The 25,066-nt window shown below is 42.2% G+C and overlaps 1 protein-coding gene across 1 annotated transcript in view; it reads right to left on the reverse strand.

Moving 5' to 3' along the window:
* lrp1bb (low density lipoprotein receptor-related protein 1Bb) overlaps positions 1 to 25,066 on the reverse strand; it is a 410,377-nt gene that overhangs the window by 146,749 nt on the left and 238,562 nt on the right. Inside the window, exons 18-25 of the mRNA XM_035749708.2 lie at positions 23,948 to 24,064; positions 19,168 to 19,248; positions 18,629 to 18,799; positions 13,979 to 14,161; positions 8,636 to 8,836; positions 6,722 to 6,967; positions 2,293 to 2,490; positions 143 to 347 (exon numbers count right to left, since the gene is read on the reverse strand). Coding sequence (XP_035605601.1) covers positions 143 to 347; positions 2,293 to 2,490; positions 6,722 to 6,967; positions 8,636 to 8,836; positions 13,979 to 14,161; positions 18,629 to 18,799; positions 19,168 to 19,248; positions 23,948 to 24,064 — 1,402 coding nt within the window. The remainder of the gene's footprint in view (positions 1 to 142; positions 348 to 2,292; positions 2,491 to 6,721; positions 6,968 to 8,635; positions 8,837 to 13,978; positions 14,162 to 18,628; positions 18,800 to 19,167; positions 19,249 to 23,947; positions 24,065 to 25,066) is intronic.

Below are 25,066 nucleotides of genomic sequence, written 5' to 3' on the forward strand. Positions count from 1 at the left end.
GGCACAACAGAAACAATTGAATACTCCCCAAAGTCTAAACCCTGCTCATTGGGCACTCCAGGTAGGCTGATTCAAACACTGAACGAATTTGAAAGAAAAAAAATACTATTTCAACCCAGGTGTGTTGTAAGTAGGCACGCACCCTTGTCCTGGGTCCAGAGCGATGGCCCGTGGATGCTCCATCCCTCCAGCTATCAGTGTGGTCCTCATCTCTCCATTCAGCCTGGCCACCTCGATCTGGTCCAGGTTACTGTCGATCCAGTACAGGTTACCTGCTATCCAGTCCACTGCCAACCCCTCTGGAGTGGCCAGCCCATGCTGCACAACCACCTCAATCCCTGTCACACCTGATGGAATACCAACCACAGGACCATCATCACCCCTACACCACCCGATTAGAGCACCACCCTTTAGCACCATGATCACCACCACACCCCCCATTAGACCAGGTGAGACAGACCAAACCACAGCACCATGGTCACCACCACACCCCCCATTAGACCAGGTGAGACAGACCAAACCACAGCACCATGGTCACCACCACACCCCCCACCAGGTGAGACAGACCAAACCACAGCACCATGGTCACCACCACACCCCCATTAGACCAGGTGAGACAGACCAAACCACAGCACCAGCACCATGGTGAGACAGACCAAACCACAGCACCATGGTCACCACCACCCCCATTAGACCAGGTGAGACAGACCAAACCACAGCACCATGGTCACCACCACACCCCCATTAGACCAGGTGAGACAGACCAAACCACAGCACCATGGTCACCACCACACCCCCATTAGACCAGGTGAGACAGACCAAACCACAGCACCATGGTCACCACCACACCCCATTAGACCAGGTGAGACAGACCAAACCACAGCACCATGGTCACCACCACACCCCCATTAGACCAGGTGAGACAGACCAAACCACACACCATGGTCACCACCACACCCCCATTAGACCAGGTGAGACAGACCAAACCACAGCACCATGGTCACCACCACACCCCCATTAGACCAGGTGAGACAGACCAAACCACAGCACCATGGTCACCACCACACCCCCATTAGACCAGGTGAGACAGACCAAACCACAGCACCATGGTCACCACCACACCCCCATTAGACCAGGTGAGACAGACCAAACCACAGCACCATGGTCACCACCACACCCCCATTAGACCAGGTGAGACAGACCAAACCACAGCACCATGGTCACCACCACACCCCCCATTAGACCAGGTGAGACAGACCAAACCACAGCACCATGGTCACCACCACACCCCCATTAGACCAGGTTGAGACAGACCAAACCACAGCACCATGATCACCACCACACCCCCATTAGACCAGGTGAGACAGACCAAACCACAGCACCATGATCACCACCACACCCCCCATTAGACCAGGTGAGACAGACCAAACCACAGCACCATGGTCATCAATACACACACTAGGTGAGAGACGGGTAGAGAAGGGATGTATTCAACTCAGCCTGATCATTTTCCCCCTATTGAGAGGATGTGTTTGTTGGTCTGCCAACAAAATTACATTTTCTGGGGAGAAAACCCTAGCTAGAGAAACTCTTGAGGAAGATAACATTGACATAAAAGAAGATTGTTTCCTACAGTGTTCCATTAAAAATAAAAGGTTTTCCCAGTATGTCTATAATCCAGCTGTTTACAATTATCCTCGGCTGCTGAAGCCTTTGTGGAAGGATGACAAAAGGGAGAAATAGGTGCAGCAGCGGGACACATTCTATGGCCCCACGGAGAAAATGAGAGAAAGAGAGAAAAAGTCCAATTGCAGCAGACGCACAGAATATAAGCAGCACAAAACACCAACCTAATGAAAAGTTCTAACTCATCAAAGGCTTCAGAGATGCACTATGACAGTGGGAAGACGACTGAGGGGCCTAGAGTATACCCACAGTAATGCTTGGCATTACCCTGCTGAAATAACTCTTCAATGGAGGGACAGTATCAGCTCACAGTTTCAGGGAGGTGCTAAGTAGAACTAAACTGACAACCTTATTGAACTAAACTGTATAATTGAAAGGCCTTCCAGTTGAAGATTGGGAGGGAAGAAAGCCATGTTTATCCTCCTCTGCCAATAGATCCCAGCATTTAGATAGAATGTTTAGCCTAGCCACGGTACTTAAAGAGCCTGAAAGCATCAGTACATCACAGCCTTTAGGATCTATTGTGTAGCTTACACCTACGTACCTTCAGATTTTGAAAGCACCATAGATCACACCATTTAGAGTTAACTTATAGGACCTACATACCTCCAGAGCCTGAGAGGCGTCCTCTGTAGATCTTATCCTCTACAACATCTGTCCAGTAAAGCAGGCTGCGATTAAAGTGGAAGTCAAGAGCAATGGTGTTCCGGAGCCCTGGCACCAGCAAGCTGTAGTCCCGCTTGTGAAGGTCTATCCGTCTTATCTCATGCCGGATAGAGAAGATGATGAAAGCCTCAAAGGGATCTGGCCAAAGGAAAGACAAAGGGAGGAAAGGAAGAGGAACAAGTTAAAACGGAGGCAACGGATGCCACAACAAAACCAACATGAGCGGCAGAAGCCGGGGAAGTGATTTGAACCGGTGCCATTAACGGAGAAAACAAACAGGTGGGCATGACTGCACACACACAAACACACAGGCACCTGTGCATCCATGCACACACTGGATCATGCACTTTCATGACTGGGCACTGGCACTAGTCTGTGTTATGCACAGAGCAGAAACCCCATCGTCACTATGGAGACACATACATTATGAACACAATGAGAAAGACTGGATACTGTAGGGAGTAGGGATGTTAGCTACTTGCTGATGATAAGTCGCTCATTCTTTATTATTCAGTTATACCTGAAAATCTCTGTACAAAAGCTAGAGCCTTGCATGCATGAAATGTCACCACAGACTCAATACTACATTTGTCAAAATTAAATGAGGTTGATTCTCAGTTTTCTATTGTGCGCAGAACATTTATTTGATTTGACTATTTAAAATACACAAAGAAGCCACACCAGGCAACCAATACATTTACCAAAATTGACAAGAATTATATACATAAAAACTCAGACTTGTTTCCATTGTTGTCCTCTATTGGTAGGCATGTGACTGCAGGGCAAAACAAGTGACATGGGCCTTCTGTGCCATACATTCAATCATGGGCCCCTGAGTGGCGCAGCGGTCTAAGGCTCTCCATCTCAGTGCTAGAGGCGTCACTACAGACCCTAGTTCGATTGCAGGCTGTATCACAATCGGCCGTGATTGGGAGTCCCATAGGGAGTCACACAATTGGCCCAGCGTCGTCCGGGTTAGGGTTTGGCCGGGGTAAGCCATGAATGTAAATACGAATTTGTTCTTAACTGACTTGCCTAGTTAAATAAATACAAATAAAATACACAATGTCTACATATGTAGATATACAGTGTACAAAACATTAAGAACACCTGTCTCCTCTGCTTCATCTACAATGACTGAAGTGGATTTAACAAGTGATAATAGCTTTCACCTGGATTCACCTAGTCAGTCTATGTCATGGAAAGAGCAGGTGTCCTTAATATTTTGTACACTCACTAACACATCACTCCACCAGAGTAGAGTAGCTTTGCACATGGCTAGGAGGCTATCTCAACATGAACCAAGCCTTGCAGGAGTGTTTTAACCTAAGACTGGAAGTTTTTATCTCAGCCGGGAGTTTGTTACGCTCTACCAATATATAAATGCATCGCTCTTGAATCGACATGGCACAAAATCTACGGCACTGCCTCTCAGTAGTAAGATAGTTCTTTAGATACTGGGGGATTGTACCATATATGGTTTTATGGGCCAATCCCAGCTTCAGCTGAATGACCCTTTTATCAACTTATAGCCACTGTGGTTCACTGAGCTGAGAAGGGCCAACATTAGCCTGAGGGCTAAGATTCAGAATGACCCTTGCCATTTTACTCTGAGCTGTCTGTAGCTTGTTCTTGATGAACTTACTGTACCAGGTAGTGCATGCATAGTCAAAGTGAGGCTGCACTAATGCTGCGCCAAGTGTTCAAGGTCCCTATTTATGTAAGAAACAATGAAATGTTAATGTGTTTCTTCTGTAAATTGCCCGTTCTTTCCCTATTTTAACATACAATTAGCACTGCAACTGCCATCCATCTCTGAGGGAAATGGAGAGGCGAGCAGTAAAAAACGAGCTTCATCAATCTGAATGTGACACATCAAGGCTGCGTGTTCTGCCATGTTCTCCTCGTTTACGAGCAGCAACACAGGAGCAAAAAACGGCCAAAACATCAATCCAATCACAGACATTACAACATAAGTAGACCGTTTGCTCTGATTATGTAAAGCTGAGTTGATCAATGAAATTACTGTATGTAATTTCACAGGGCTTACAGTGCCGTGAAGAAATCAAAAAGGTGAAAATGATTTCCCTATTTTTGCATCTTTTTTTGCACTGAAAGTTATCAGATTTTCAACCAAAATAATAGATAAATGGAACCTGAGTGGAAAAAAAAAATACAAAAATTATAAACAAAGAAATGCAACACCCAAAGCCTCTGTGGGAAAAAGTAATTGCCCCCTTACACTCAATAACCGGTTGTGTCACCTTTAGCTGCAATGATTGCAACCAAACGCTTCATGTAGTTGTTGATCAGTCTCTCACATCGCTGTGAAGGCATTTCGGCCCACTCTTGCATGCAGAACTGCTTTAACTCAGCGAAATTTGTGGGTTTCAAAGCATGAAATGCTTGTTTCAGGTTCTGCCACAACATCTCAAATCGGGTTTAGGTCTGGACTTTGACTATGCCATTCCAAAGCTTTTGAGCCATTCTGATGTAGACTTGCTTGTGTGTTTTGGATCATTGTCTTGCTGCATAACCGAGGTACGCTTCAGCTGACAGACGGATGGTCTGACATTATCTGGTAGAATTTCTCTGATACAGAGCAGAATTAATGGTTCCTTCAATCATTACAAGTCATCTACGTCCTGAGGCAGCAAAGCATCCCCAAACTATCACACTACCGACACCATGCTTGACTGTTGGTACTTCTAGCGTATTCCTCCACAGCGATGTGAGAGAGTGATCAACAACTACAGCCAGCGTTTGGTTGTACATTGCATCTATAGGTGGCACAACCAGTTAACGAGTGTAAGGGAACAATTCATTTTCACACAGGGGCATAGATACACACGGCGGGGTGTGGCTTAATGTGACCACGCTCCCGAGTAGAGTACAGAAGTTGGGTACTCCCATTACTCCAATGTAATTAGCCTAACTTTGCCATCATCCTAAGTAAACTACTGACACTTTTTTGTTGTTTCAAGAAATGTTTTCAGTACTTGGCGGTCAAAACAATGAATGATTTGCATAATACTTATTCTGCCACCAATTTCCTACCCTAACAATGACAATAAAGTTAGTAAATCTGTGGCAATATACTTATGTCACTGCTTGTTCACCCCTAGCTTTTTTGCTGGTTAGCTGACTTGGCTGGCTACAAAAGTTCATCTCAACCCAATTTGTTCGTTTTAGATATGTCACGTGCGGTTTAACTACTTCCAGTCATTGCCTTCCCTTGAACGGTCTAGGTATTTTAAATAGCTCATTCTTGTTGGCTTGCCTACAGTATATGTCCTTTCAATTTGCCCGGAGACCATCTGGGGATACAACCCTACCAAATTGACCAAACCAAAGCAGTCTATGATATCTTCACCTACTTGGTGGAATCTCCAGGTTTGCATAAATATCCAAATGCAGAAGAATATTATTGTGTTATTTGGATGGACACAGCCCACTAGTCCTTACTACAAGCTAACTAGCAAGCTTTATGCAAAACGATTTACCGATGATTATGTGCTTGAACACACAAATGCATTGAGTAACCCGAGCCTATCCATCATCATTTCCATCATCATCACGGCGTCATAGCATAAACAATGAGGTTCGTCTAACCTTGGGCATTTGATTCAACTTAATTTGGTGGTCTTTTCTCCTACTATTGTTCAAACAATACAGTACGTAACAGCTTTTTTGCAAATTAAAAGCAGTGTTAGTTTGCCAATTAAAGAAACTAAAGTCTGTTGGAATTGGCTCTTTGGCTGATAATCGTGATGTACATTCATTTGACTTTCTCTGTTCATGCTAACATTTTCATGTTTAGAATGAAAGTGTTTTAAGGTATGATGTAGTTTATTAAAACGACATAGAAGTATGTTAAAATGACCAACCAAGCATATTCAAAAATGTTATTGAATAAAATGTCAAAAAGAATACAGCCGTTGTTGGGTAATGCGTAAAGTAGACAATTTAACATGGGAGTAATGGGCGTAAACTATGGCTGTACCCTACTCAAGGTTGTGGTCACGTTAAGACATGCCACGCCATGTGTATCTCTTGGGTGTTGCATAACTTTGCTTATTAAATAAATATCAACATTGTTTCATTTGTTCACTCAGAAAGTGCAACTAAAAGTTCTTTGCTGTTTTTGTGTGTGAAAAACAACACGATCATAGTAATATTTTACCTAATCGGAACTACTGTAAGACATCGAATTTATCAAATGTTATATTTCAAAACGTATTCCAATTCACTTTGATCAAATCCTCACTAGCATATTATAAGACATGAAGCAGCACATGAGTCTACACTTACACAATCAACATACTTCCTGACACACACACACAAACCTACACACACTTTGTCACCTCACCTGTGCTGTGGCAGCTGTCCCCATCGGGGCCCAGCCTCCAGCCTGGGTAGCAGGAGCACTTGACGGTGGTCTTGTACTGCTCACACATCTGGCTGCACTTCAGATGCCTACTGCAGTAGTCCACCGCCTCACACGACCTGTTGTTAGAGTCCAGTTGGAGCCCTGCAGGGCAGGAGCAGACAACCCCTGTCCCTGGTACCACTGTGCATTGATGGCTGCAGCCACCCTTGGCCACCAAACACTTATCTAGGAGCAGAGAGAGGAGTAGAGAGAGGGCACAGGAAGTAAGAGCCAACTCTGATCTGGGAGCAGAGTGAGAGAGGACTGGATGTAAGTACCAAACACTAATATGAAAACAGAGAAAGAGGTCAGGGACTAAGAGCCTTAATAGCCTACTAGAGGATGAGATTGGAGACTAGAGAGAATGAGAGAGGGACAGGGAACTAAGAATCTTAATATTAGAGACAGATGGTTTTCAGCATCAGATCGTCATCCACAGGGTCTAAAAGGAGGTTAGAGAAATAATAGACCATAGTATGTTGGGCCATATGCTGTACAGTAAAAAAAAATGCTGAATTAAAAAGGGTTGTTTTTGAGAACTAGCTGGCACAAGAATAACACTACCACTTTTTGCTCTAAGCTAGAGACTGCTAGTCGAGCATGATGTTGGGAAATATCCGCTGCATATACAACGCAAGGAAAAGCTATTACACAATGAAAGAGGCTCCGCAGTTCAGTTGGTCCGCAACGGTTTGAACTGAGGGATGCTGCCTTTATTACTGTCAAGGCTTCAACACATCATGAAATCTGAAAGTTGTGCACTATTCCTCCTTTCACAAAACTGATATGGAGACGGAGAAAAAAAGAATGACTTTGCTTTCTTTGTGCAGTCTGTAATCGAATGATTTTCTCTGAAGCAGCTAGGTATCTGATTATTGTGGGGTGCCAGACAGGTCCAGAAGATGAAAAGGCAATTTGGTGCAACAATCACACTACAGGTCCAAAGTGTCCTTTTTAGCTAGCCATGATTAAGATGATCTTATTGGCACAGACCAGAAAGGGTTGAAATTTCTCTGCGGGGGTCTCCTAGCTGCAGAGGAGGGTAGAGGAGAGCTGTGCCCCCATAGGTTACAGCTGGAGGAATGACTCCTGCTGAGTTAGCTCAAATCAATCAGGCCCCTTAAGGTCTCCCTGTATGACCTAATTGGCTATGAACCAGGCAGCGCAGTGTGGGCCTTTTCTCAAAGGTTGTGTCCCAAATGGCACCCTCTTCCCTATACCCTTTTTCATAAACCATTTTCCCCATAGGACTATGTTCAAAAGTAGTGCACTATGTAGGGAATAGTGTGCCATTTGGGAGGAAGATAAGTGATAACACACACTCTGAGCTACGGTGTCTAACTATGGTCTCCCATGAGGTTTCTGCTAGCAACTCGAAATGAACCGATACGTTTAGGTTGTTCAGTCAAATAGATTAGATGTGTACTATTCACATGAGATTCACAGATTTTCCCTCAGATGGGCCTTGGACAAACAGATCTGTGTTGGTAATCATTGGAGAAATCTGGTAGCTATTCTTTATGTTCGGTCCCCCTGAATCAAAATCAACAGCATGTTGACTTGTCATCGTGCTGCTCTCAAGGCTATGGGAATTAAAATATATAGTACCACTCCTTAGGGACAGACAGCGTTTGACACATCTGACTCTGGGTTCTTGTTATATGAGACGGGAAATTAAAGCTCACACAGCTTATACTGTATATTCTGTCTGAGGTGTGTGTCCCAGTAGAAAAATAATCTCTAAACACATTTCTTCCACTTAAACACATGAAATGATTCATCACAACTCACACACTAATTCGTCTCGACGATCTCAAGCAATATGATGTACTACAGATAATAGTTCTTTCCTACCACAGAAAGGCCCTTCATCAGACAGGTCTGCACAGTCCGGGTTGCCGTTGCAGATCTTTTCTGGTGGGAGGCAAGTGGAAGTGTCATTGGCACAGGGGTATTTTGGAGGCTTACAGACAGCTGCCGCACAGGACTCCTCATCAGAACGATCCTCACAGTCGATATCTCCATCACACACCCAGCTCTTGGTGATGCACTTTCCTGTTGGTGTGACACACATATACAGACATTTATGGAAACACACACACACACACACGATTCATTAACACAACCAGACACAGATAATATTCCTCAAAGACAATATCAATCATCAGCTGACCCTACAGTAGAGTAGAACCTCTGAAATATAACCTTAAGACATTTAACTAAATACTGAGTAACCAGTCAGCATTACCACACAGTGAACTTCAAGCATCTGTAATACATTTGGTGAATAATCTAAGGCTGGGTGATATGGCTAAAATATCATATTTTTTTTTTTTAAATTACATTGAACTTTTATTTAACTAGGCAAGTCAGTTAAGAACAAATTCTTATTTACAATGACGGCCTACCCCAGTCAAACCCGGACGACGCTGGGCCAATTGTGCACCGCCCTATGGGCCTCCCAATCACAGCCGGATATGATACAGCCTGGATTCAAACCAGGGACTGTAGACACCTCTTGCACTGAGATGCAGTGCCTTAGACCACTGCGCCACTCGGGAGCCCTAAATATCACAATATTTTTGATGGTATGGAGGTATGAGGTTTTTGAATAATAAAAGTTCACATGCTTTATGAGTAGTGTATGACCCTGGGGTGGCAACAAATGCATTCTAAGTGTTTTTAATGGAGCTTTGTCCATTCTGATTGTTTTATACTGTTCAATGAAACTTCAACCAAAAGTTGGAATATAGTGGGGGCTTTGAATACAGTGTTGTTTGACATGACAATGAATAGAAAAAGCCAGTGAAGGGTTTTTGTGACAGGGCAGGAATTGGTCATTGTTTCACACTGGATCCTAATTAATGTCACATTCAATGTTTCCTCTTACTGTAGCTTTGATGTACTCCACAAATGGCAAAATATTCATCCTTCGCCTACTCCTCTCTGATTTAGAATATACCGTTGCAGAAACAAAAAGCTGATCTAGGCCGACACCAGCACTGGTAGCAGGCTGTATTAGCTATCTAGCTACATTTGCTCTGACTAGTACAACTAGCGTTAAGCATTAGCGGCTAAAACAATTTATTTTAGCCACAACTTGCAAAGAAAATATAAACTAGCTGTTTGCAGACAGTATAAGATACACAAACTAATAGTGTGCTTATAGAATGCTTGTGGGTGTATAGTAGGAAGCAAAGTGGAAAGCAGCATCATTGTCACCAAAATCTGCAGCATTGCCCATGCAGACCATCAGACTGCTAGTGGTTGATTTGACTTGCTGTAGCACAACAACTGCTCTGCTTGAGTGACAGGGGGAGGGTTTGGTGTGTGTGAAAAGAGAGAGGGAGAGAGACGACTCAATTAGCAAACTGAGTAAACTATAAAAACTGATATTATTACACACAGCGGAGTGGCATAATGCATTTAACAAACAAAAACATTGAAATAACATTATACAAGGTAAAGGAAAAACCCAAACCGGTCCTTGGATCAATACCGGCATATTGTAAAAGACAGTTTATCACCCAGCCCTAGAATAATCCCTCAGTCAAGTTGAAGAAAAACTCTAAATATAAAAACAGGCCAAAAGGTTACTTAATGCATAACGTGATCCATATTTGAATCTGTTCCACACAATGGGGTTCTTGCCATCTACAAAGACTAAGACCAATACAGTATATTGAATCATGACTTTAGATTAGAATATACTACACTGAACAAAAATATAAACTCAACGTAAAGGTCCCATGTTTCATGAGCTGAAATAAAAGATCCCAGAAATGTTGCATACTCACAAAAACCATATTTCTCTCAAATGTTTTGCAACAAATGTGTTTAGATCCCTGTTAGTGAGGATTTCTCCTTTGCCAAGATCATCTATCCACCTGATAGGTGTGGCATATCAAGAAGCTGATTAAACAGCATGATCATTACACAGGTGCACCTTGTGCTGGGGGACAATAAAAGGCCACTAAAATGTGCTGTTTGTCACACAACACAACAGATGTCTCAAGTTGAGGGAGCATGCAATTGGCATGCTGACAGCTGGAATGTCCACCAGAGCTGTTGCCAGAGAATTGAACGTTAATTTCACTACCATAAGCCACCTCTAACGTCGTTGTAGAGAATTTGGCAGTACGTCCAACCGGCCTCACAACCGCAGACCACGTGTATGGCTTTGTGTTGGCGAGCGGTTAGCTGATATCAACGTTGTGAAGAGAGTGCCCCATTGTGGTGATGGGGTTATGGTATGGGCTGGAATAAGCTACAGACAACAAACACAAATGCCTTTTATCAATGGCAATTTTAATGCAGTAAAATGCCATGACGAGATCCTGAGGCCATTGTGAGTCCCATTTTATTTAAGGTATCTGTAACCAACAGATGCATATCTGTATTCCCAGTCATGTGAAATCCATAGATTAGGGCCTAATTAATTGATATAAATTGACTGATTTCCTCATATGAACTGTAACTCAGTAAAAGCAATGAAATTGTTGGATGTGTCATGACTCTACCAATGTGACTATTGAAAATCACTTTGTTAACATTGAGAGAGAGTCTGGTGACATCAAAAGATGGGAACGGAACCATATTTCGGTAACCCAACCAGCTGAAAATATGCATTGGTACTAAATTAATATGATGCCAGATGAGTTGGCGTCTGAGACATTATTACTGATGATAGGACGACATAAACTTGGAAAGTCTACACATTCAAGTTATCAGATTCACATGGAATTGTTGCGCAATTTAAATGTTTAAATATGAATCTATTCATGAAAAGATTAAATGTAATTGTATCTTCCAAATGATCTTCCCACAGTTGTGAGTGAAAAGCTTTACTTCATGTGAAAATCCACAGCTAGATCATTACAGCCTCCTGATACCTGCTACCAGGGGTAATCTTAAATTACCCTTAGTCGCCATTTTGAATTACAAAGAGGCAGTGAATGCAGGTGGAACCACTGCAGGGGGTAGAATCAGCCACACACAGATAATCGAGAACTTGTTTCTATCTGAAAAAAGATCATTCTGAGAAAATTGGCTTTAAAATTCTGAACCCTCATATGATTGAATGGTGTCAGCAATTTTTAGATTGTATTCTTTTGAACTTAACAGCATGAACCACCGGTGTATTTAGAGTACAATACAATGTACAAAACATTAGGAATACCTTCCTAATATTGAGTTGCACCCCACCCCCCCTTTCCCTAAGAACAGCCTCAATTCGTCGGTGCATGAACTCTACAAGGTGTCGAAAGCGTTCCGCAGGGATGCTGGCCCATGTTGACTCCAATGCTTCCCACAGTTGTGTCAAGTTGGCTGGATGTCCTTTGGGTGGTGGACAATTCTTGATACAAACAGGAAACTGTTTAGTGTGAACAACACAACAGTGTTGCAGTTCTTGACATACTCAAACCGGTGCACCTGGCACCTACTACCATATCCTGTTCAAAGGCACTTAAATTGTTTGTCTTGCCCATTCACTCTCTGGATGGCTCACATACACAATTCATGTCTCCTCCCCTTCATCTACATTGATTGATGTGGATTTAACAAGTGACATCAATAAGGGATCATAGCTTCATCTGGTAAGTCTATGTCATGGACAGAGCAGAGCATGTGTCCTTAATGTTTTGTATATTTAGTGTATAGGTAGAGAAGATTTAACAGAACAAGGCTATGTCAATAACTAAATTCTGACAAAAAAGGCAGTAGTGTAAAGTACGTAAGTAAAAATACTATCAATCAAATGTATTTATAATGCCCAATACAGACGTAGAAGCACGGTGACAAGGAAAAACTCCCTAGAAAGGCAGGAACCTAGGAAGAAATCTATAGAGGAACCAGGCTCTACGGGGTGGCCAGTCCTCTTCTGGATGTGCTGTGTGGAGATTATGAGAGTACATGGCCATTTAAGGCCAGATTGTTCTTCAAAATGTTCAAAAGTTCATAGATGACCAGCAGGGTCAAATAATAATCACAGTGGTTGTAGACGGTGCAACAGGTCAGTATCTCAGGAGTAAATATCAGTTGGCTTTTCATAACCAAGCCTTCAGAGGTAGAGAGAGAAAGTCAAAAACAGCAGGTCCGGGACAAGGTAGCACGTCCGGTGAACAGGTCAAGGTTCCCTAGCCGCAGGCAGAACAGTTGAAACTGGAGCAGCAGCACAGCCAGGTGGACTGGAGACAGCCAGGAGTCATCAGGGCAGGTAGTCCTGAGGCATGATCCTAGGGATACTACCAAAAACTACTTAAGTAGTTTTTTTGAGGTATCTGTACTTTATTATTTATATTTTTCAAAACTTTTACTTTACTACATTCCTAAAGAAAATAATATACTTTTTACTCCAAACATTTTCACTGACAGCCAAAAGTACCCATTACATTTTGAATGCTTAGCAGGACAAGAAAATTGTCTAATTCACACACTTATCAAGCGGGTCATCCCATACTGCCTCTGATCTGGCGAACTCACGAAACACATGCTTCGTTTGTAAATTGTCTTGAGTGTTGGAGTGTGCCCCTGGAAAAATGGTGCTGTCTGGTTTGCTTAATATTTGGAATTTGAAACGATTTATACTTTTACATTTACTTTTGATATTTAAGTATATTTAAAACCAAATACTTTCAGACTTTTCCTCAAGTAGTATTTTACTGGGTGACCTTCACTTCTACTCGAGTAATTTTCTATTAAGGTATCTTTATTTTAACTCTGGTACCACAGTTGGGTACTTTTTCCACCACTGCAAAAATGCAGATAAAACCAAGCTCTCGATATGCCAGAATGTATCATTGTTAATGCAGCTATGCCTGTGACTGTGTGAAGCCTGGATTACAGAGCATCCCAATTTAGAGGCCCAATTTTAAAATTCTACATGGAGAATTGATTCGCTGTTGCACATTCTGGGAAAAAAGAGATGCTATTATAAAATCTATGCTATACCCATGACATACTACATGGAGAGGTAGATAATGTAGAGTTTATATGTGTTTTAAACATGTTTCCAATTTTGCCATTTGATGTTGATCAACTACAGACATTTAACGTTGCTCCTAGTTTAGCATTAATGTAATGGTCAAAGATAGAATATTCCGTCTGTCCATATTGTGCTCTTAGACAGTGTAGTTTTGTTTCTGGGTTCCAGTTACTGACGGAGTAGTCTCTTAGCTACAGCATATCATACAGTACCTGTGTCTTTGCAGGTGAACTTGGCCTTGGGGTCGCACATCCTCTTGGTGCCCTCACAGGACATCTCGTCAGTCCCATCCTCACAGTCTTTGTCTCCATCACACCTCCAGCGCTCTGGGATACACGTCCCATCTGCTGTACAGTGGAACTCATCCCTGGTGCACTCTATCACAGGAGGCAATGCTGCAAGGGAAAATATACATCCAGTACAAGTCAAATATTTGGACACACCTACTCATTCAAGGGTTTTTCTTTATTTGTACTATTTTCTAAATTGTAGAATAATAGTAAAGACATCAAAACTATGAAATAAGACATATGGCATCATGTAGAAACCAAAAGAAACGTGTTAAACAAATTAAAATGTATTTTATATTTGAGATTCTTCAAAGCAGCAACCCTTTGCCTTGACAGCTTTGCACACTCTTGGCATTCTCTCAACAAGTCACATGGAATGCATTTCAATTAACAGGTGTGCCTTGTTAAAAGTTAATTTGTGGAATTTATTTCCTTCTTAATAAGGAAAAGACAGTTAGTTGTGTTGTGACAAGGAAGGAGTCTTCACTATTATTCAACAATGTAGAATGTATTTTGGGGGGTTTGTATCATTTGATTTACACAACATGCCTACCACTTTGAATATGCAAAATATTTTTTATTGTGAAACAAACAAGAAATAATACCAAAAAAATGAAAACTTGAGCGTGCATAACTATTCACCCCCCCAAAGTCAATGCTTTGTAGAGCCACCTTTTGCAGCAATTACAGCTGCAAGTCTCTTGGGGTATGTCTCTATAAGCTTGGCACATCTAGCCACTGGGATTTTTGCCCATTCTTCAAGGCAAAACTGCTCCAGCTCCATCAAGTTGGATGGGTTCAGCTGGTGTACAGCAATCTTTAAGTCATACCACAGATTCTCAATTGGATTGAGGTCTGGGCTTTGACTAGGCCATTCCAAGACATTTAAATGTTTCCCCTTTAACCACTCGAGTGTTGCTTTAGGAGTATGCTTGGGGTCATTGTCCTGCTGGAAGGTGAACCTCCGTCCCAGTCTCAAATCTCTGGAAGACTGAAGCAGGTTTACCTCAAGAATTTCCCTTTATTTAACGTCATCCATCATTCCTTCAATTCTGACCGGTTTCCCAGTCCCTGCCAATGAAAAACATCCCCACAGCATGATGCTACAACCACGCCTCTCTGTGGGGACTGATGTTCTAGAGGGTGATGAGAGGTGTTGGGTTTGCATCAGACATAGCGTTTTCCTTGATGGCCAAAAAGCTACATATTAGTCTCATCTAACTAGAGAACCTTCTTCCATATGTTTGGGGAGTCTCCCACATGCCGTTTGGCAAACACCAAACGTGTTTGCTCATTTTTTCCTTAAGCAATGGCTTTTTTTCTGGCCACTCTTCCGTAAAGCCCAGCTCTGTGGAGTGTATGGCTTAAAGTGGTCCTATGGACAGATACTCCAATCTCCGCTGTGGAGCTTTGCATCTCCTTCAGGGTTATCTTTGGTCTCTTTGTTGCCCTCCTTGCCTGGTCCATGAGTTTTGGTGGGCGGCCCTCTCTTGGCAGGTTTGTTGTGGTGCCATATTCTTTCAGGTTTTTAATAATGGATTGAAATGGTGCTCCGTGGGATGTTCAAAGATTCAGATATTTTTTTTATAACCCAATCCTGATCTGTACTTCTCCACAACTTTGTCCCTGACCTGTTTGAAGAGCTCAGTGGTCTTCATGGTGTCGCTTGTTTGGTAGTGCCCCTTGCTTAGTTGTGTTGCAGACTCTGAGACCTTTCAGAACAGGTATATATTTATATATATATATATATTGAGATTAGAGGTCGACTGATTAATCGGAATGGCCGATTAATTAGGGCCGATTTCAAGTTTACATAACAATCGGAAATCGGAATTTTTGGGCACCGATTTGCCGATTTTTTTATTATTATTATTATTTTTTAATACCTTTATTTAACAAGGCAAGTCAGTTCAGAACACATTTTTATTTTCAATGACTGCCTAGGAATGGTGGGTTAACTGCCTCGTTCAGGGGCAGAACGACAGATTTTCACCTTGTCAGCTCGGGGGACCCAATCTTGCAACCTTACAGACCTGCCTCTCTCTCGTTGCACTCCACAAGGAGACTGCCTGTTACGCAAATGCAGTAAGCCAGGGTAAGTTGCTAGCTTGCATTAAACTTATCTTATAAAAAACAATCAATCATAATCACTAGTTAACTACACATGGTTGATGATATTACTAGATATTATCTAGCATGTCCTGCGTTGCATATAATCTGACTGAGCATACAAGTATCTAAGTATCTGACTGAGCGGTGGTAGGCAGAAGCATGCACGTAAACATTAATTCAAACAGCATTTGTGTGTTTTGCCAGCAGCTCTTCATTGTGCGTCAAGCATTGCGCTGTTTATGACCTCAAGCCTATCAACTCCCGAGATGAGGCTGGTGTAACCGATGTGAAATGGCTAGCTAGTAAGCATTTCAAACGTCACTCGCTCTGAGCCTTCTAGAAGTTGTTCCCCTTGCTCTGCATGGGTAACACTGCTTCGAGGGTGGCTGTTGTGTTGCTGGTTCGAGCCCAGGGAGGAGCGAGGAGAGGGACAGAAGCTATACTGTTACACTGGAAATACTAAAGTGCCTGTAAGAACATCTAATAGTCAAAGGTTAATGAAATACAAATGGTATAGAGGGAAATAGTCCTATAATTCCTATAATAACTACAACCTAAAACTTCTTACCTGGGAATATTGAAGACTCATGTTAAAAGGAACCACCAGCTTTCATATGTTCTCATGTTCTGAGCAAGGAACTGAAGCGTTAGCTTTCTTACATATTGCACTTTTACTTTCTTCTCCAACACTTTTTGCATTATATAAACCAAATTGAACATGCTTCATTATTTACTTGAGCCTAAATTGATTTTATTTATGTATTATATTAAGTTAAAATAAGTGTTCATTCAGTATTGTTGTAATTATCATTATTACAAATAAAAATATATATTTTTAAAAATCCTCAGATTAATCGGTATCTGCTTTTTTGGTCCTCCAAAAATCGGTATCGGCGTTGAAAAATCATAATCGGTCGACCTCTACTTGAGATCATGTGACACTTAAATAAAGTCCACCTGTGTGCAATCTAACTAATTATGTGACTTCTGAAGGTAATTGGTTGTACCAGATCTTATTTAGGGGCTTCATAGCAAAGGGGGTGAATATATATGCACGCACCACTTTCCCATTTTTTTTAAACAAGTAATTTTTTTAATTTCACTTCACCAATTTGGACCATTTTGTGTATGTTCATTACATTAAATCCCCCCAAAAAACAATATAGGAAGAACGCCAAGGTTGATGAATACTTTTACAAGGCACTGTAAATAGAATCCTTATGTAATAGAGGAAATTTGTTTGTTTTTTAACAATGTTGGGTTATATATATTGTTTTAAATTACATTTTCAATCATGCTAAGTAGTCACAAGACTGACTGTATATAACCTAACCACTTCCACATTGCCAATAATTTATTTTTCATTTCCAGGATTTTTTTCTGGATCAAAATGGGGCTTAGGTGTTGGCTGTGGCTGGGGGCATGGCAGTGGGTGTGGCCATTGGTGCGATTTTAAAGCGATTTTCCTGCAATTCTACACATTTTGCCATGGCTTATGCTATGCTTACAAAATCAATGACCAAAATACTCCTGAATGCATAATGTTTTGAATTTTAGATTCTCCCTGACTGTCTAGCCTTTATTTTGGTAATTATGAGTTCTCAAAGAGGACCATATTTAAAAATATATATTTTGTTTTTTTACTGTTTGGACATGGGTGGGCTGCCTAACAAAACAGTTAGGCAGCCCACCCAAGACTTTTCTATGCAAAAAACCCTGAGTTCCAAAAAGAAAACACGTTTAATGCTTGGATGTCAGAGATCAGGAGGATTTCCATAACAGTCAGAGCCTACTGAGCCAGAGCTGTTACCCCTAGGGTGGCCCACAACACAGCAACACTACACTGTGTTAGAATAGAGAGGAAAAGGCTGGAGCTGGGGCTCAGGCTTGACATCAGGACACGGTTTGATGAATAGCTTCCTCATTCTAGTGACAGGCTAGTGAGCTGTGAGTATTCCAGCCGGCCGGGCCTAGCTCAGCCTTCTGGGGTAATTATAACAGATTAAAATATTCTTGATGGTTGTACTCTTGTGAAGAGTAGATGAGATTAGATCAGCCAAGCGAGAGCCGAGTGAGGAGGATGAAGACTTAAGGACATTAGACCAGGCCAATTAATAGTTACTTTGAACTCATCATTATCTTTAAAAAATATATTTCTACTGATTTAAATGGCAATTGAATAATTGATAGTTACAATCATTGATACATGTGTAGTAATGAGGAGTAGTAAGCCTGACTTGAAACATCTACCTCATGCTGAGATAGATAACGTGATACTTAGTGCAAAATGTATTTGACAAAATGAGGGATGGAGCTATCATTTAGAGTAGAATTTTCATTATGGATTCAGGGTAGTAGTAGCAGCATGCTTTATCTTAACTGTGGGCAGATAATCTTGTAATTGCTAAAAAAAAAGTGCTACGATACAGGTATTACAAATAACAGCATTGTTTCTCTCACCAGCTCCATCTCGTCCACAAGTAGTGTTCTCGTCGCTGAAGTCCCCACAGTCGTTGTCCCCATCGCAGGCCCAGTGGTCTGGGATACACCTCCCACTGGAGCACTGGAACTGGGTGTTGGAGCAGGAGTGGACACAACCAACCTCGTCACTACCATCTCCACAGTCATCATCTAGGGATACAGAAGAAAAAGAGTAAGTGTGACTGACTAGGTTTGACTCCTGCATATCATTAAACTGTGTTAGCATGCTAAGCTAAAGCCTATGCATTAGCTTGGGGAGGTAACATAAGTCTTCACTTACAGGCAAGGTTATAGTACTCAGCGCATGGGTGTGGTTTTCCAAACCACTTTAGTTACATAAGGAGACAGTGGTTGATTTCAAAGTTGTGGGTTATATGAGGTTCATGAAATGTACAGTAGCTCAGTGTTTCTCAACTTCTGTCCTTGCCCATCTTTATTGAAGCTTTGTACAATCATACCAGATTCTCAAGGATGGTCGTTGAGGGAGAAACTGCTATAGGTTTTCAGTAGAAACGTACCTGAATCACAATGCCACTTGACACTGATGCATCTCCCATTGGAACAGCTGAACTGGGTGAGGGGCTCACAGGTCGGGAATGCTGTAGACACAAAGGCAGAGAGACAATCAACTATAGTTATCTAAACCTCAAACCCATAGGGCCACATTCATTCTGAAAATACATTGTCTGAAACTCATTACAAACACTCCATTCCAAATCGAACTGTATTTATCACATGCGCCGAATATAACTGTTGGAGACTTCGTAGTGACATGGTTGCTTACGAACCTTGCCCAACGATGCAGAGTTAAAAAAGAATAATTAAAAATGAAATACAAAAGTATGGAGCTATATTCAGGGAGTACCAGTATCAGATCAATTCAGAGGTACAAGGTATTTGAGGTAGATATGTACATGAAGGCAGGGTAAAGTGACTAGGCATCCGAATAGATAATAATAAGAGTAAAATAAAGAACAGAATAGCAGCAGCAAATGAAGAGTGTAAAAGTGTGTGTATGTACAGTATGTGTGTATTATGAATCCCCATTAGCTGCTGCCTATGTTTGTGTTGCTTCACAGTCCCCGCTGTTCCATAAGGTGTATTTTTATCTGTTATTTAAATCTGATTCTAATGCTTGCATCAGTTACCTGATGTGGAATAGAGTTCCATGTAGTCATGGCTCTATGTAGTACTGTGCGCCTCCCATAGTCTGTTCTGGGCTTGGGGACTGTGAAGAGACCCATGTATTGTGTGGTATGCATGGGTGTCTAAGCTGTGTGCTAGTTGTTTAAACAGACAGCTCTGTGTCTGTGTGTATGTGTGTTGTGTCGGTATGTGTGTGTGTGTTGTGTGTTGTGTGTGTGCGCACATGTAGTGTATGTGAATGTGTGAGGGTTTTGTGTGGGAGTGAGTGTAGTGTGTGTGAGTGAATATATGGAGTGTATATAAAGTCTATTGAGTGTGCGTAGGGTCAGTGCAAGATTGAGTCAGTGCAGATAGTTTGGGTACCATTAATTGACTATTTAGCAGTCTGGCTATTTAGCAGTCTTATGGCTTCGAGGAAGAAGCCGTCTCGGATCCTATTGGTCCGAGAGCCGATGCTCCCGTACAGTTCGCTGGACGGTAGCAGAGTGAACAGTCTATGGCTTGGGAGGTTGGATTGTTTGGCAATTTTTCAGGCCTATGACGCCTACTGATATAGTGGTCCTGAATAGCGAACAGTGATGTACTGGGCTGTTCGCACCACCCTCTGTAGCACTTTGCGGTCACGGGTGGTGCAGTTGCCATACCAAGTGGTGATGCAGCCAGGCAAGATGCTCTCGAAGGTGCAGCTGTAGAACTTTGAGGATCTGAGGACCCATGACAAGTCTTTTCAGTAATGCCGTGCCCTCTTCACGACTTTGCGGGTGTGTGTGGACCATGTTAAGTCCATAGTGATGTGGACTCCAAGGAACTTGAAGCTCTTGACCCGCTCCACAACAGCCCCGTTGATGTGGATGGGGGCATGCACTCCCCTCTTTCTCCTATAGTCCTTCTCCTATAGTCCACGACGTTGAGGGATAAATTGTTGTCCTGGCACCACACTGCTAAGTCTTTGACCTCCTCCCTGTAGACTGATTCATCGCCGTTGGTGATCAGGCCTACCACAGTTGTGTAGTCAGCAAACTTGATGGTGTTGGAGTCATGAGCGGCCACGCAGTCGTGGGTGAACAAGGAGTACAGGAGGGGACTAAGCACACACCCCTGATGGGCCCCTGTGTTGAAGGTCAGCGTGGCGGAGGTGTTGTTGCCTACCCTTACCACATGGGGCCGGCCCGTCAGGAAGTCCAGGATCTAGTTGCAGAGGGAGGGGTTCAGAACCCTAGTCCTCACTACTCATCTTTTTGACTATATGTGTATTGCAGGCCGAAATAAATTACCTGCAGCAAGTTAAGAGCTACCGCAACACTGAATGTTATGATAAACACATGAAAAATCATGGAAATATGCCTAACGAATATGCTAATACTGGATGCAATTGTGGCTGCTGTAAATGGCACCCTTAATTTGCATGCACCTTTTGGACAGGGCGTTATGTATACTGTATGTGCGAGTGACGCTTGTTTTCAGGTAGAAAAGCTCATTTAGGACTCAATTGATCATAACTCATATTTAAGTCTGATCAATGAGACCTGCAAAAAAATGCAGATTCAGGTTAACACGAAACATCTAATTAAATCGGAGGCGGAAAGAACATGATTCATCCACAGATGTTTTGGGTTAATCCAAAATAATGTAGAGAAATAATGCCTCTGCTTTAATCAATAAAAGAGAGTGGCAGCTGCATCAGTACAACAACAGACAGTTTTCCCATTGGGAGTTTAGCGTAGCTCACCGCTCGGTGGAAAAACACACCACCTAAACACACCAGCTAGTGCTGCTTTGACAGACAGTGTCTCTGCTAGCTAACTGCTGAAAACCAATTAACACCATGGTAATTAAACAACATCTGCTCCTTACTTCTTCCAGTGTGGTCAAGGAGATACCATAGCTAACTTTCTCTAACTGCTGTTGATGGTGCTGGTATATTCCACCGCCTCAGAGTGCCAATGTGAATCTGCACATATGAATGTGTCATACCCCTAAATACTTGTGATCTGCATTTGTATTCCCGTCACATTCAACCTAGCTTCAATTTCTGGTTATACAATTTTTGAGATATTTCTATTACAGGGCAGGAGCTTTATTAAACTCAGAGACTTAATTGTAATTGATTCTTTGGAATCCCTATTGCTACAGACACCTAGGGTGTTAGTTAGGACACAGTGAATGTTCACCACATATATATACACAAAAGTATGTCTAAACCCCTTCAAATTAGTGGATTAGGCTATTTCAGCCAAACCCATTGCTTACAGGTGTATAAAATTGAGCGCACAGCAACGCAATCTCCATAGACAAACATTAGCAGTAGAATGGCCTTAAAGAGCTCAGTGACTTTAAACTTGGCACCGTCATAGGATGCCACCTTTCCAACAAGTCAGTTTGGCAAATGTCTACCCTGAGAGAGCAGTAAGTGCTGTAAGTGCTGTTATTGTGAAGTAGAAACGTCTAGGAGCAACAACAGCTCAATCGCGACGTGATGCTTCAGGTTTTAAAAACCCACCGTTGCTGCAGTGGAGAAAATTGAGCTTCCAGAGACTCTGTGGGAACTCCTACAGCGCAGTAATGCCTGAGGAATCTCAGACAACACTATGAGAGACAATATGTTTTGCAGCGCAGCTTGATTATGACTGAATGAAGTCGAGCATGAACTTTAATTACAGCCTACACCCTGGCTGTTTGTGACTGTGTATTGAAGCAGCTTAGTAAGCACACAAAGGAGTCAGAGACGATACAACACTATGCAGGGCCTTGCACTGATCATCAGAGATTGCCATGTGCCATCTTCACCACAAACAGTGAAGGGGCAGGAGGTTTTAAAACCCTTTTAAAGGTGTTTTCCCAGTTTTTTTACGATCTGTAAGTATTTAAACTATTTCCACCTCACATCACTAAATATGTAACTTAGGGCCTGGAAAGCTCCCTCTGCATGAAAGTCACACAAAAGTATAGTTATGAGATTAGACTAGTGTACCAGAAAGATAACAAGTTACAGTATAGCCAGTTGAAATCAGGTACTGTAAAAAGAAATATGAAAACCAAATAAACTGATGGGTCATAAAAATGGCAAGCACTACAACTTACTTTGGTATAAGTTTTGATACACTGTGTAATTCTGCCACACTAAAATGTTTTTTTTTTTATGCTATAAGTGTTATTTCGCAGCATCATTCTAACTCCCCTTAATCAGTGAGTAAGAAGTGAATGCTCAGCTCCTGGCCCTGAGGACTCAAGGCTATTTAATAATGTAACTGCTAAAACTCACATGAATGAAACAAGCAATGTAAGAGAGACAACAAAGTATTCAAGGAACTAATAAATTAAGAAATAGCTTTAAGGGAGATTTTTGTAGGAAAATTTGATTTAGGGAAAACAGCTTGAAAACAGTGTCAGATAGATAGCAAGGACATCACAATAAATATATTCTTATTTCTACAAATAATAAGCACACTGGTACACTCATGCAACCCCTTCACAACTAAGACTATGCCAATTAGAAGGTTACCCAATAGCCTGCTCATTAATCATATTCAACAACCTTTGTTTGTTCAATTGGATATTGCATTTTACTTTTCAGAAATTAGCTAAGAACAAGCCTTTTTAATCCTTAAAAAGAGGAAAGCACTATATTTTAATAGAAATATAACCAAACGGCTGCTGTGCACTAGACAAGAACACACACTAAGAGTTCAGACAGCCAAGCTAGCATTCTGTTGTCTCACCAGGAGGCATATTTTGAAATACTTTTAAGGCTTCTCTGGTGTAGTTGGGTCACTAAAAGACTAGCTGTCTTTTCCACTGAACCATTTCCTCTGAGCTACACCTCACAGCGGTATGTCCTTTTCTTTTCCTCTCAAGGTTGGGGATGAGGTCAATAGAATCTTCAGATCTGACAGTGTCATCGTAAATGTGGTCACATCTTCTTTGAAAGCCTCTCTTGGCGTTTAAAAACTCAGCACTGTCTTTCCGTTCCAAAAACATAAACAGCAGAGAGTGTTTGTTCTGATTTGGTCTACTAGGTCATTTTAGTGTGAATAATCTTACAGGGCTGAAACCTAACTTGAGATACTCACCCTTAACGATCATACATAATCAAAAACTGAGTTTATCGCCAGGATTCAGGGCCATATAATGCAGACTGAGAGTCTGACTCACCACAGGAGGAAGTCTCATCGGACATGTCCCCGCAGTCGTCGTCTCGGTCGCAGCGCCAGGCCTGGGGGATACAGCGTCCGTTCCGACAGGAGAACTGGTTGGGCTGACAGGCCTGGGCTGAGAAAGAGAAAGACATGGAAGACAGCAGAGCATTTGTAATTCAATCACATGGGTGTTAAGTTAAAGCCAGACATGTTCAGCCCCCTACTGATCATTCAATCATATGGCATCTCAATGTCAGGCCTGTGGAGCTTAAGTTGATCTCTCCATGACAGATATATCACATATATCAAGTCTGCAGTAAACGAGCAGAGCCCTTAAACTAACCTTTCAGTCACATACAGTGACACATTTTGTTGTTTTGGCTCTGTACTCCAGCACTTTGGATTTGAAATGATACAATGACTATGAGGTTAAAGTGCTAACTGTCAGCTTTAATTTGAGGGAATTTTCATCCCTATCGGGTGAACCGTTTAGAGATTACAGCATTTTCTATACTTAGTCCCCCCATTTTTGGAGACCAAAAGTATTGGGACAAATTCCCTTATACACTACATGACCAACATGATCAAACATATGTGGGCACCTGCTCATAGAACATCTCATTCCAAAATCATGGGCATTAATATGGAGTTGGTCCCCCTCTTTTTGCTATAACAGCCTCCACTCTTTTGGGAAGGCTTTCCACTAGATGTTGGAACATTGCTGCAGGGACTTGCTTCCATTCAGCCACAATAGCATTAATGAGATCGGGCACTGATGTTGGGCAATTAGGCCTGGCTCGCAGTCGGCGTTCCAATTCATCCCAAAGATATTAAATGGGGTTGAAGTCAGGGCTCTTTGCAGGCCAGTCAAGTTCTTCCAAACCGATCTCGACAAACCATTTCTGTGTGGACCTCAACCTCATTTAACAGGAAAGGGCCTTCCCCAAACTTGCCACAAAGTTGGAAGCACAGAATCGTCTAGATGCTGTAGCGTAAAGATTCCCCTTCACTGGAACTAAGGGGCCTAGCCCAAACCATGAAAAACAGCCCCTGACCATTCCTCCTCCACCAAACTTTACAGATGGCACTATGCTTTGGGGCAGGTAGCGTTCTCCTGGCATCCGCCAAACCCAGA

The sequence above is a fragment of the Oncorhynchus keta genome, chromosome 34 (assembly GCF_023373465.1).
Source record: "Oncorhynchus keta strain PuntledgeMale-10-30-2019 chromosome 34, Oket_V2, whole genome shotgun sequence".
In the NCBI taxonomy this organism is placed as follows: domain Eukaryota; kingdom Metazoa; phylum Chordata; class Actinopteri; order Salmoniformes; family Salmonidae; genus Oncorhynchus; species Oncorhynchus keta.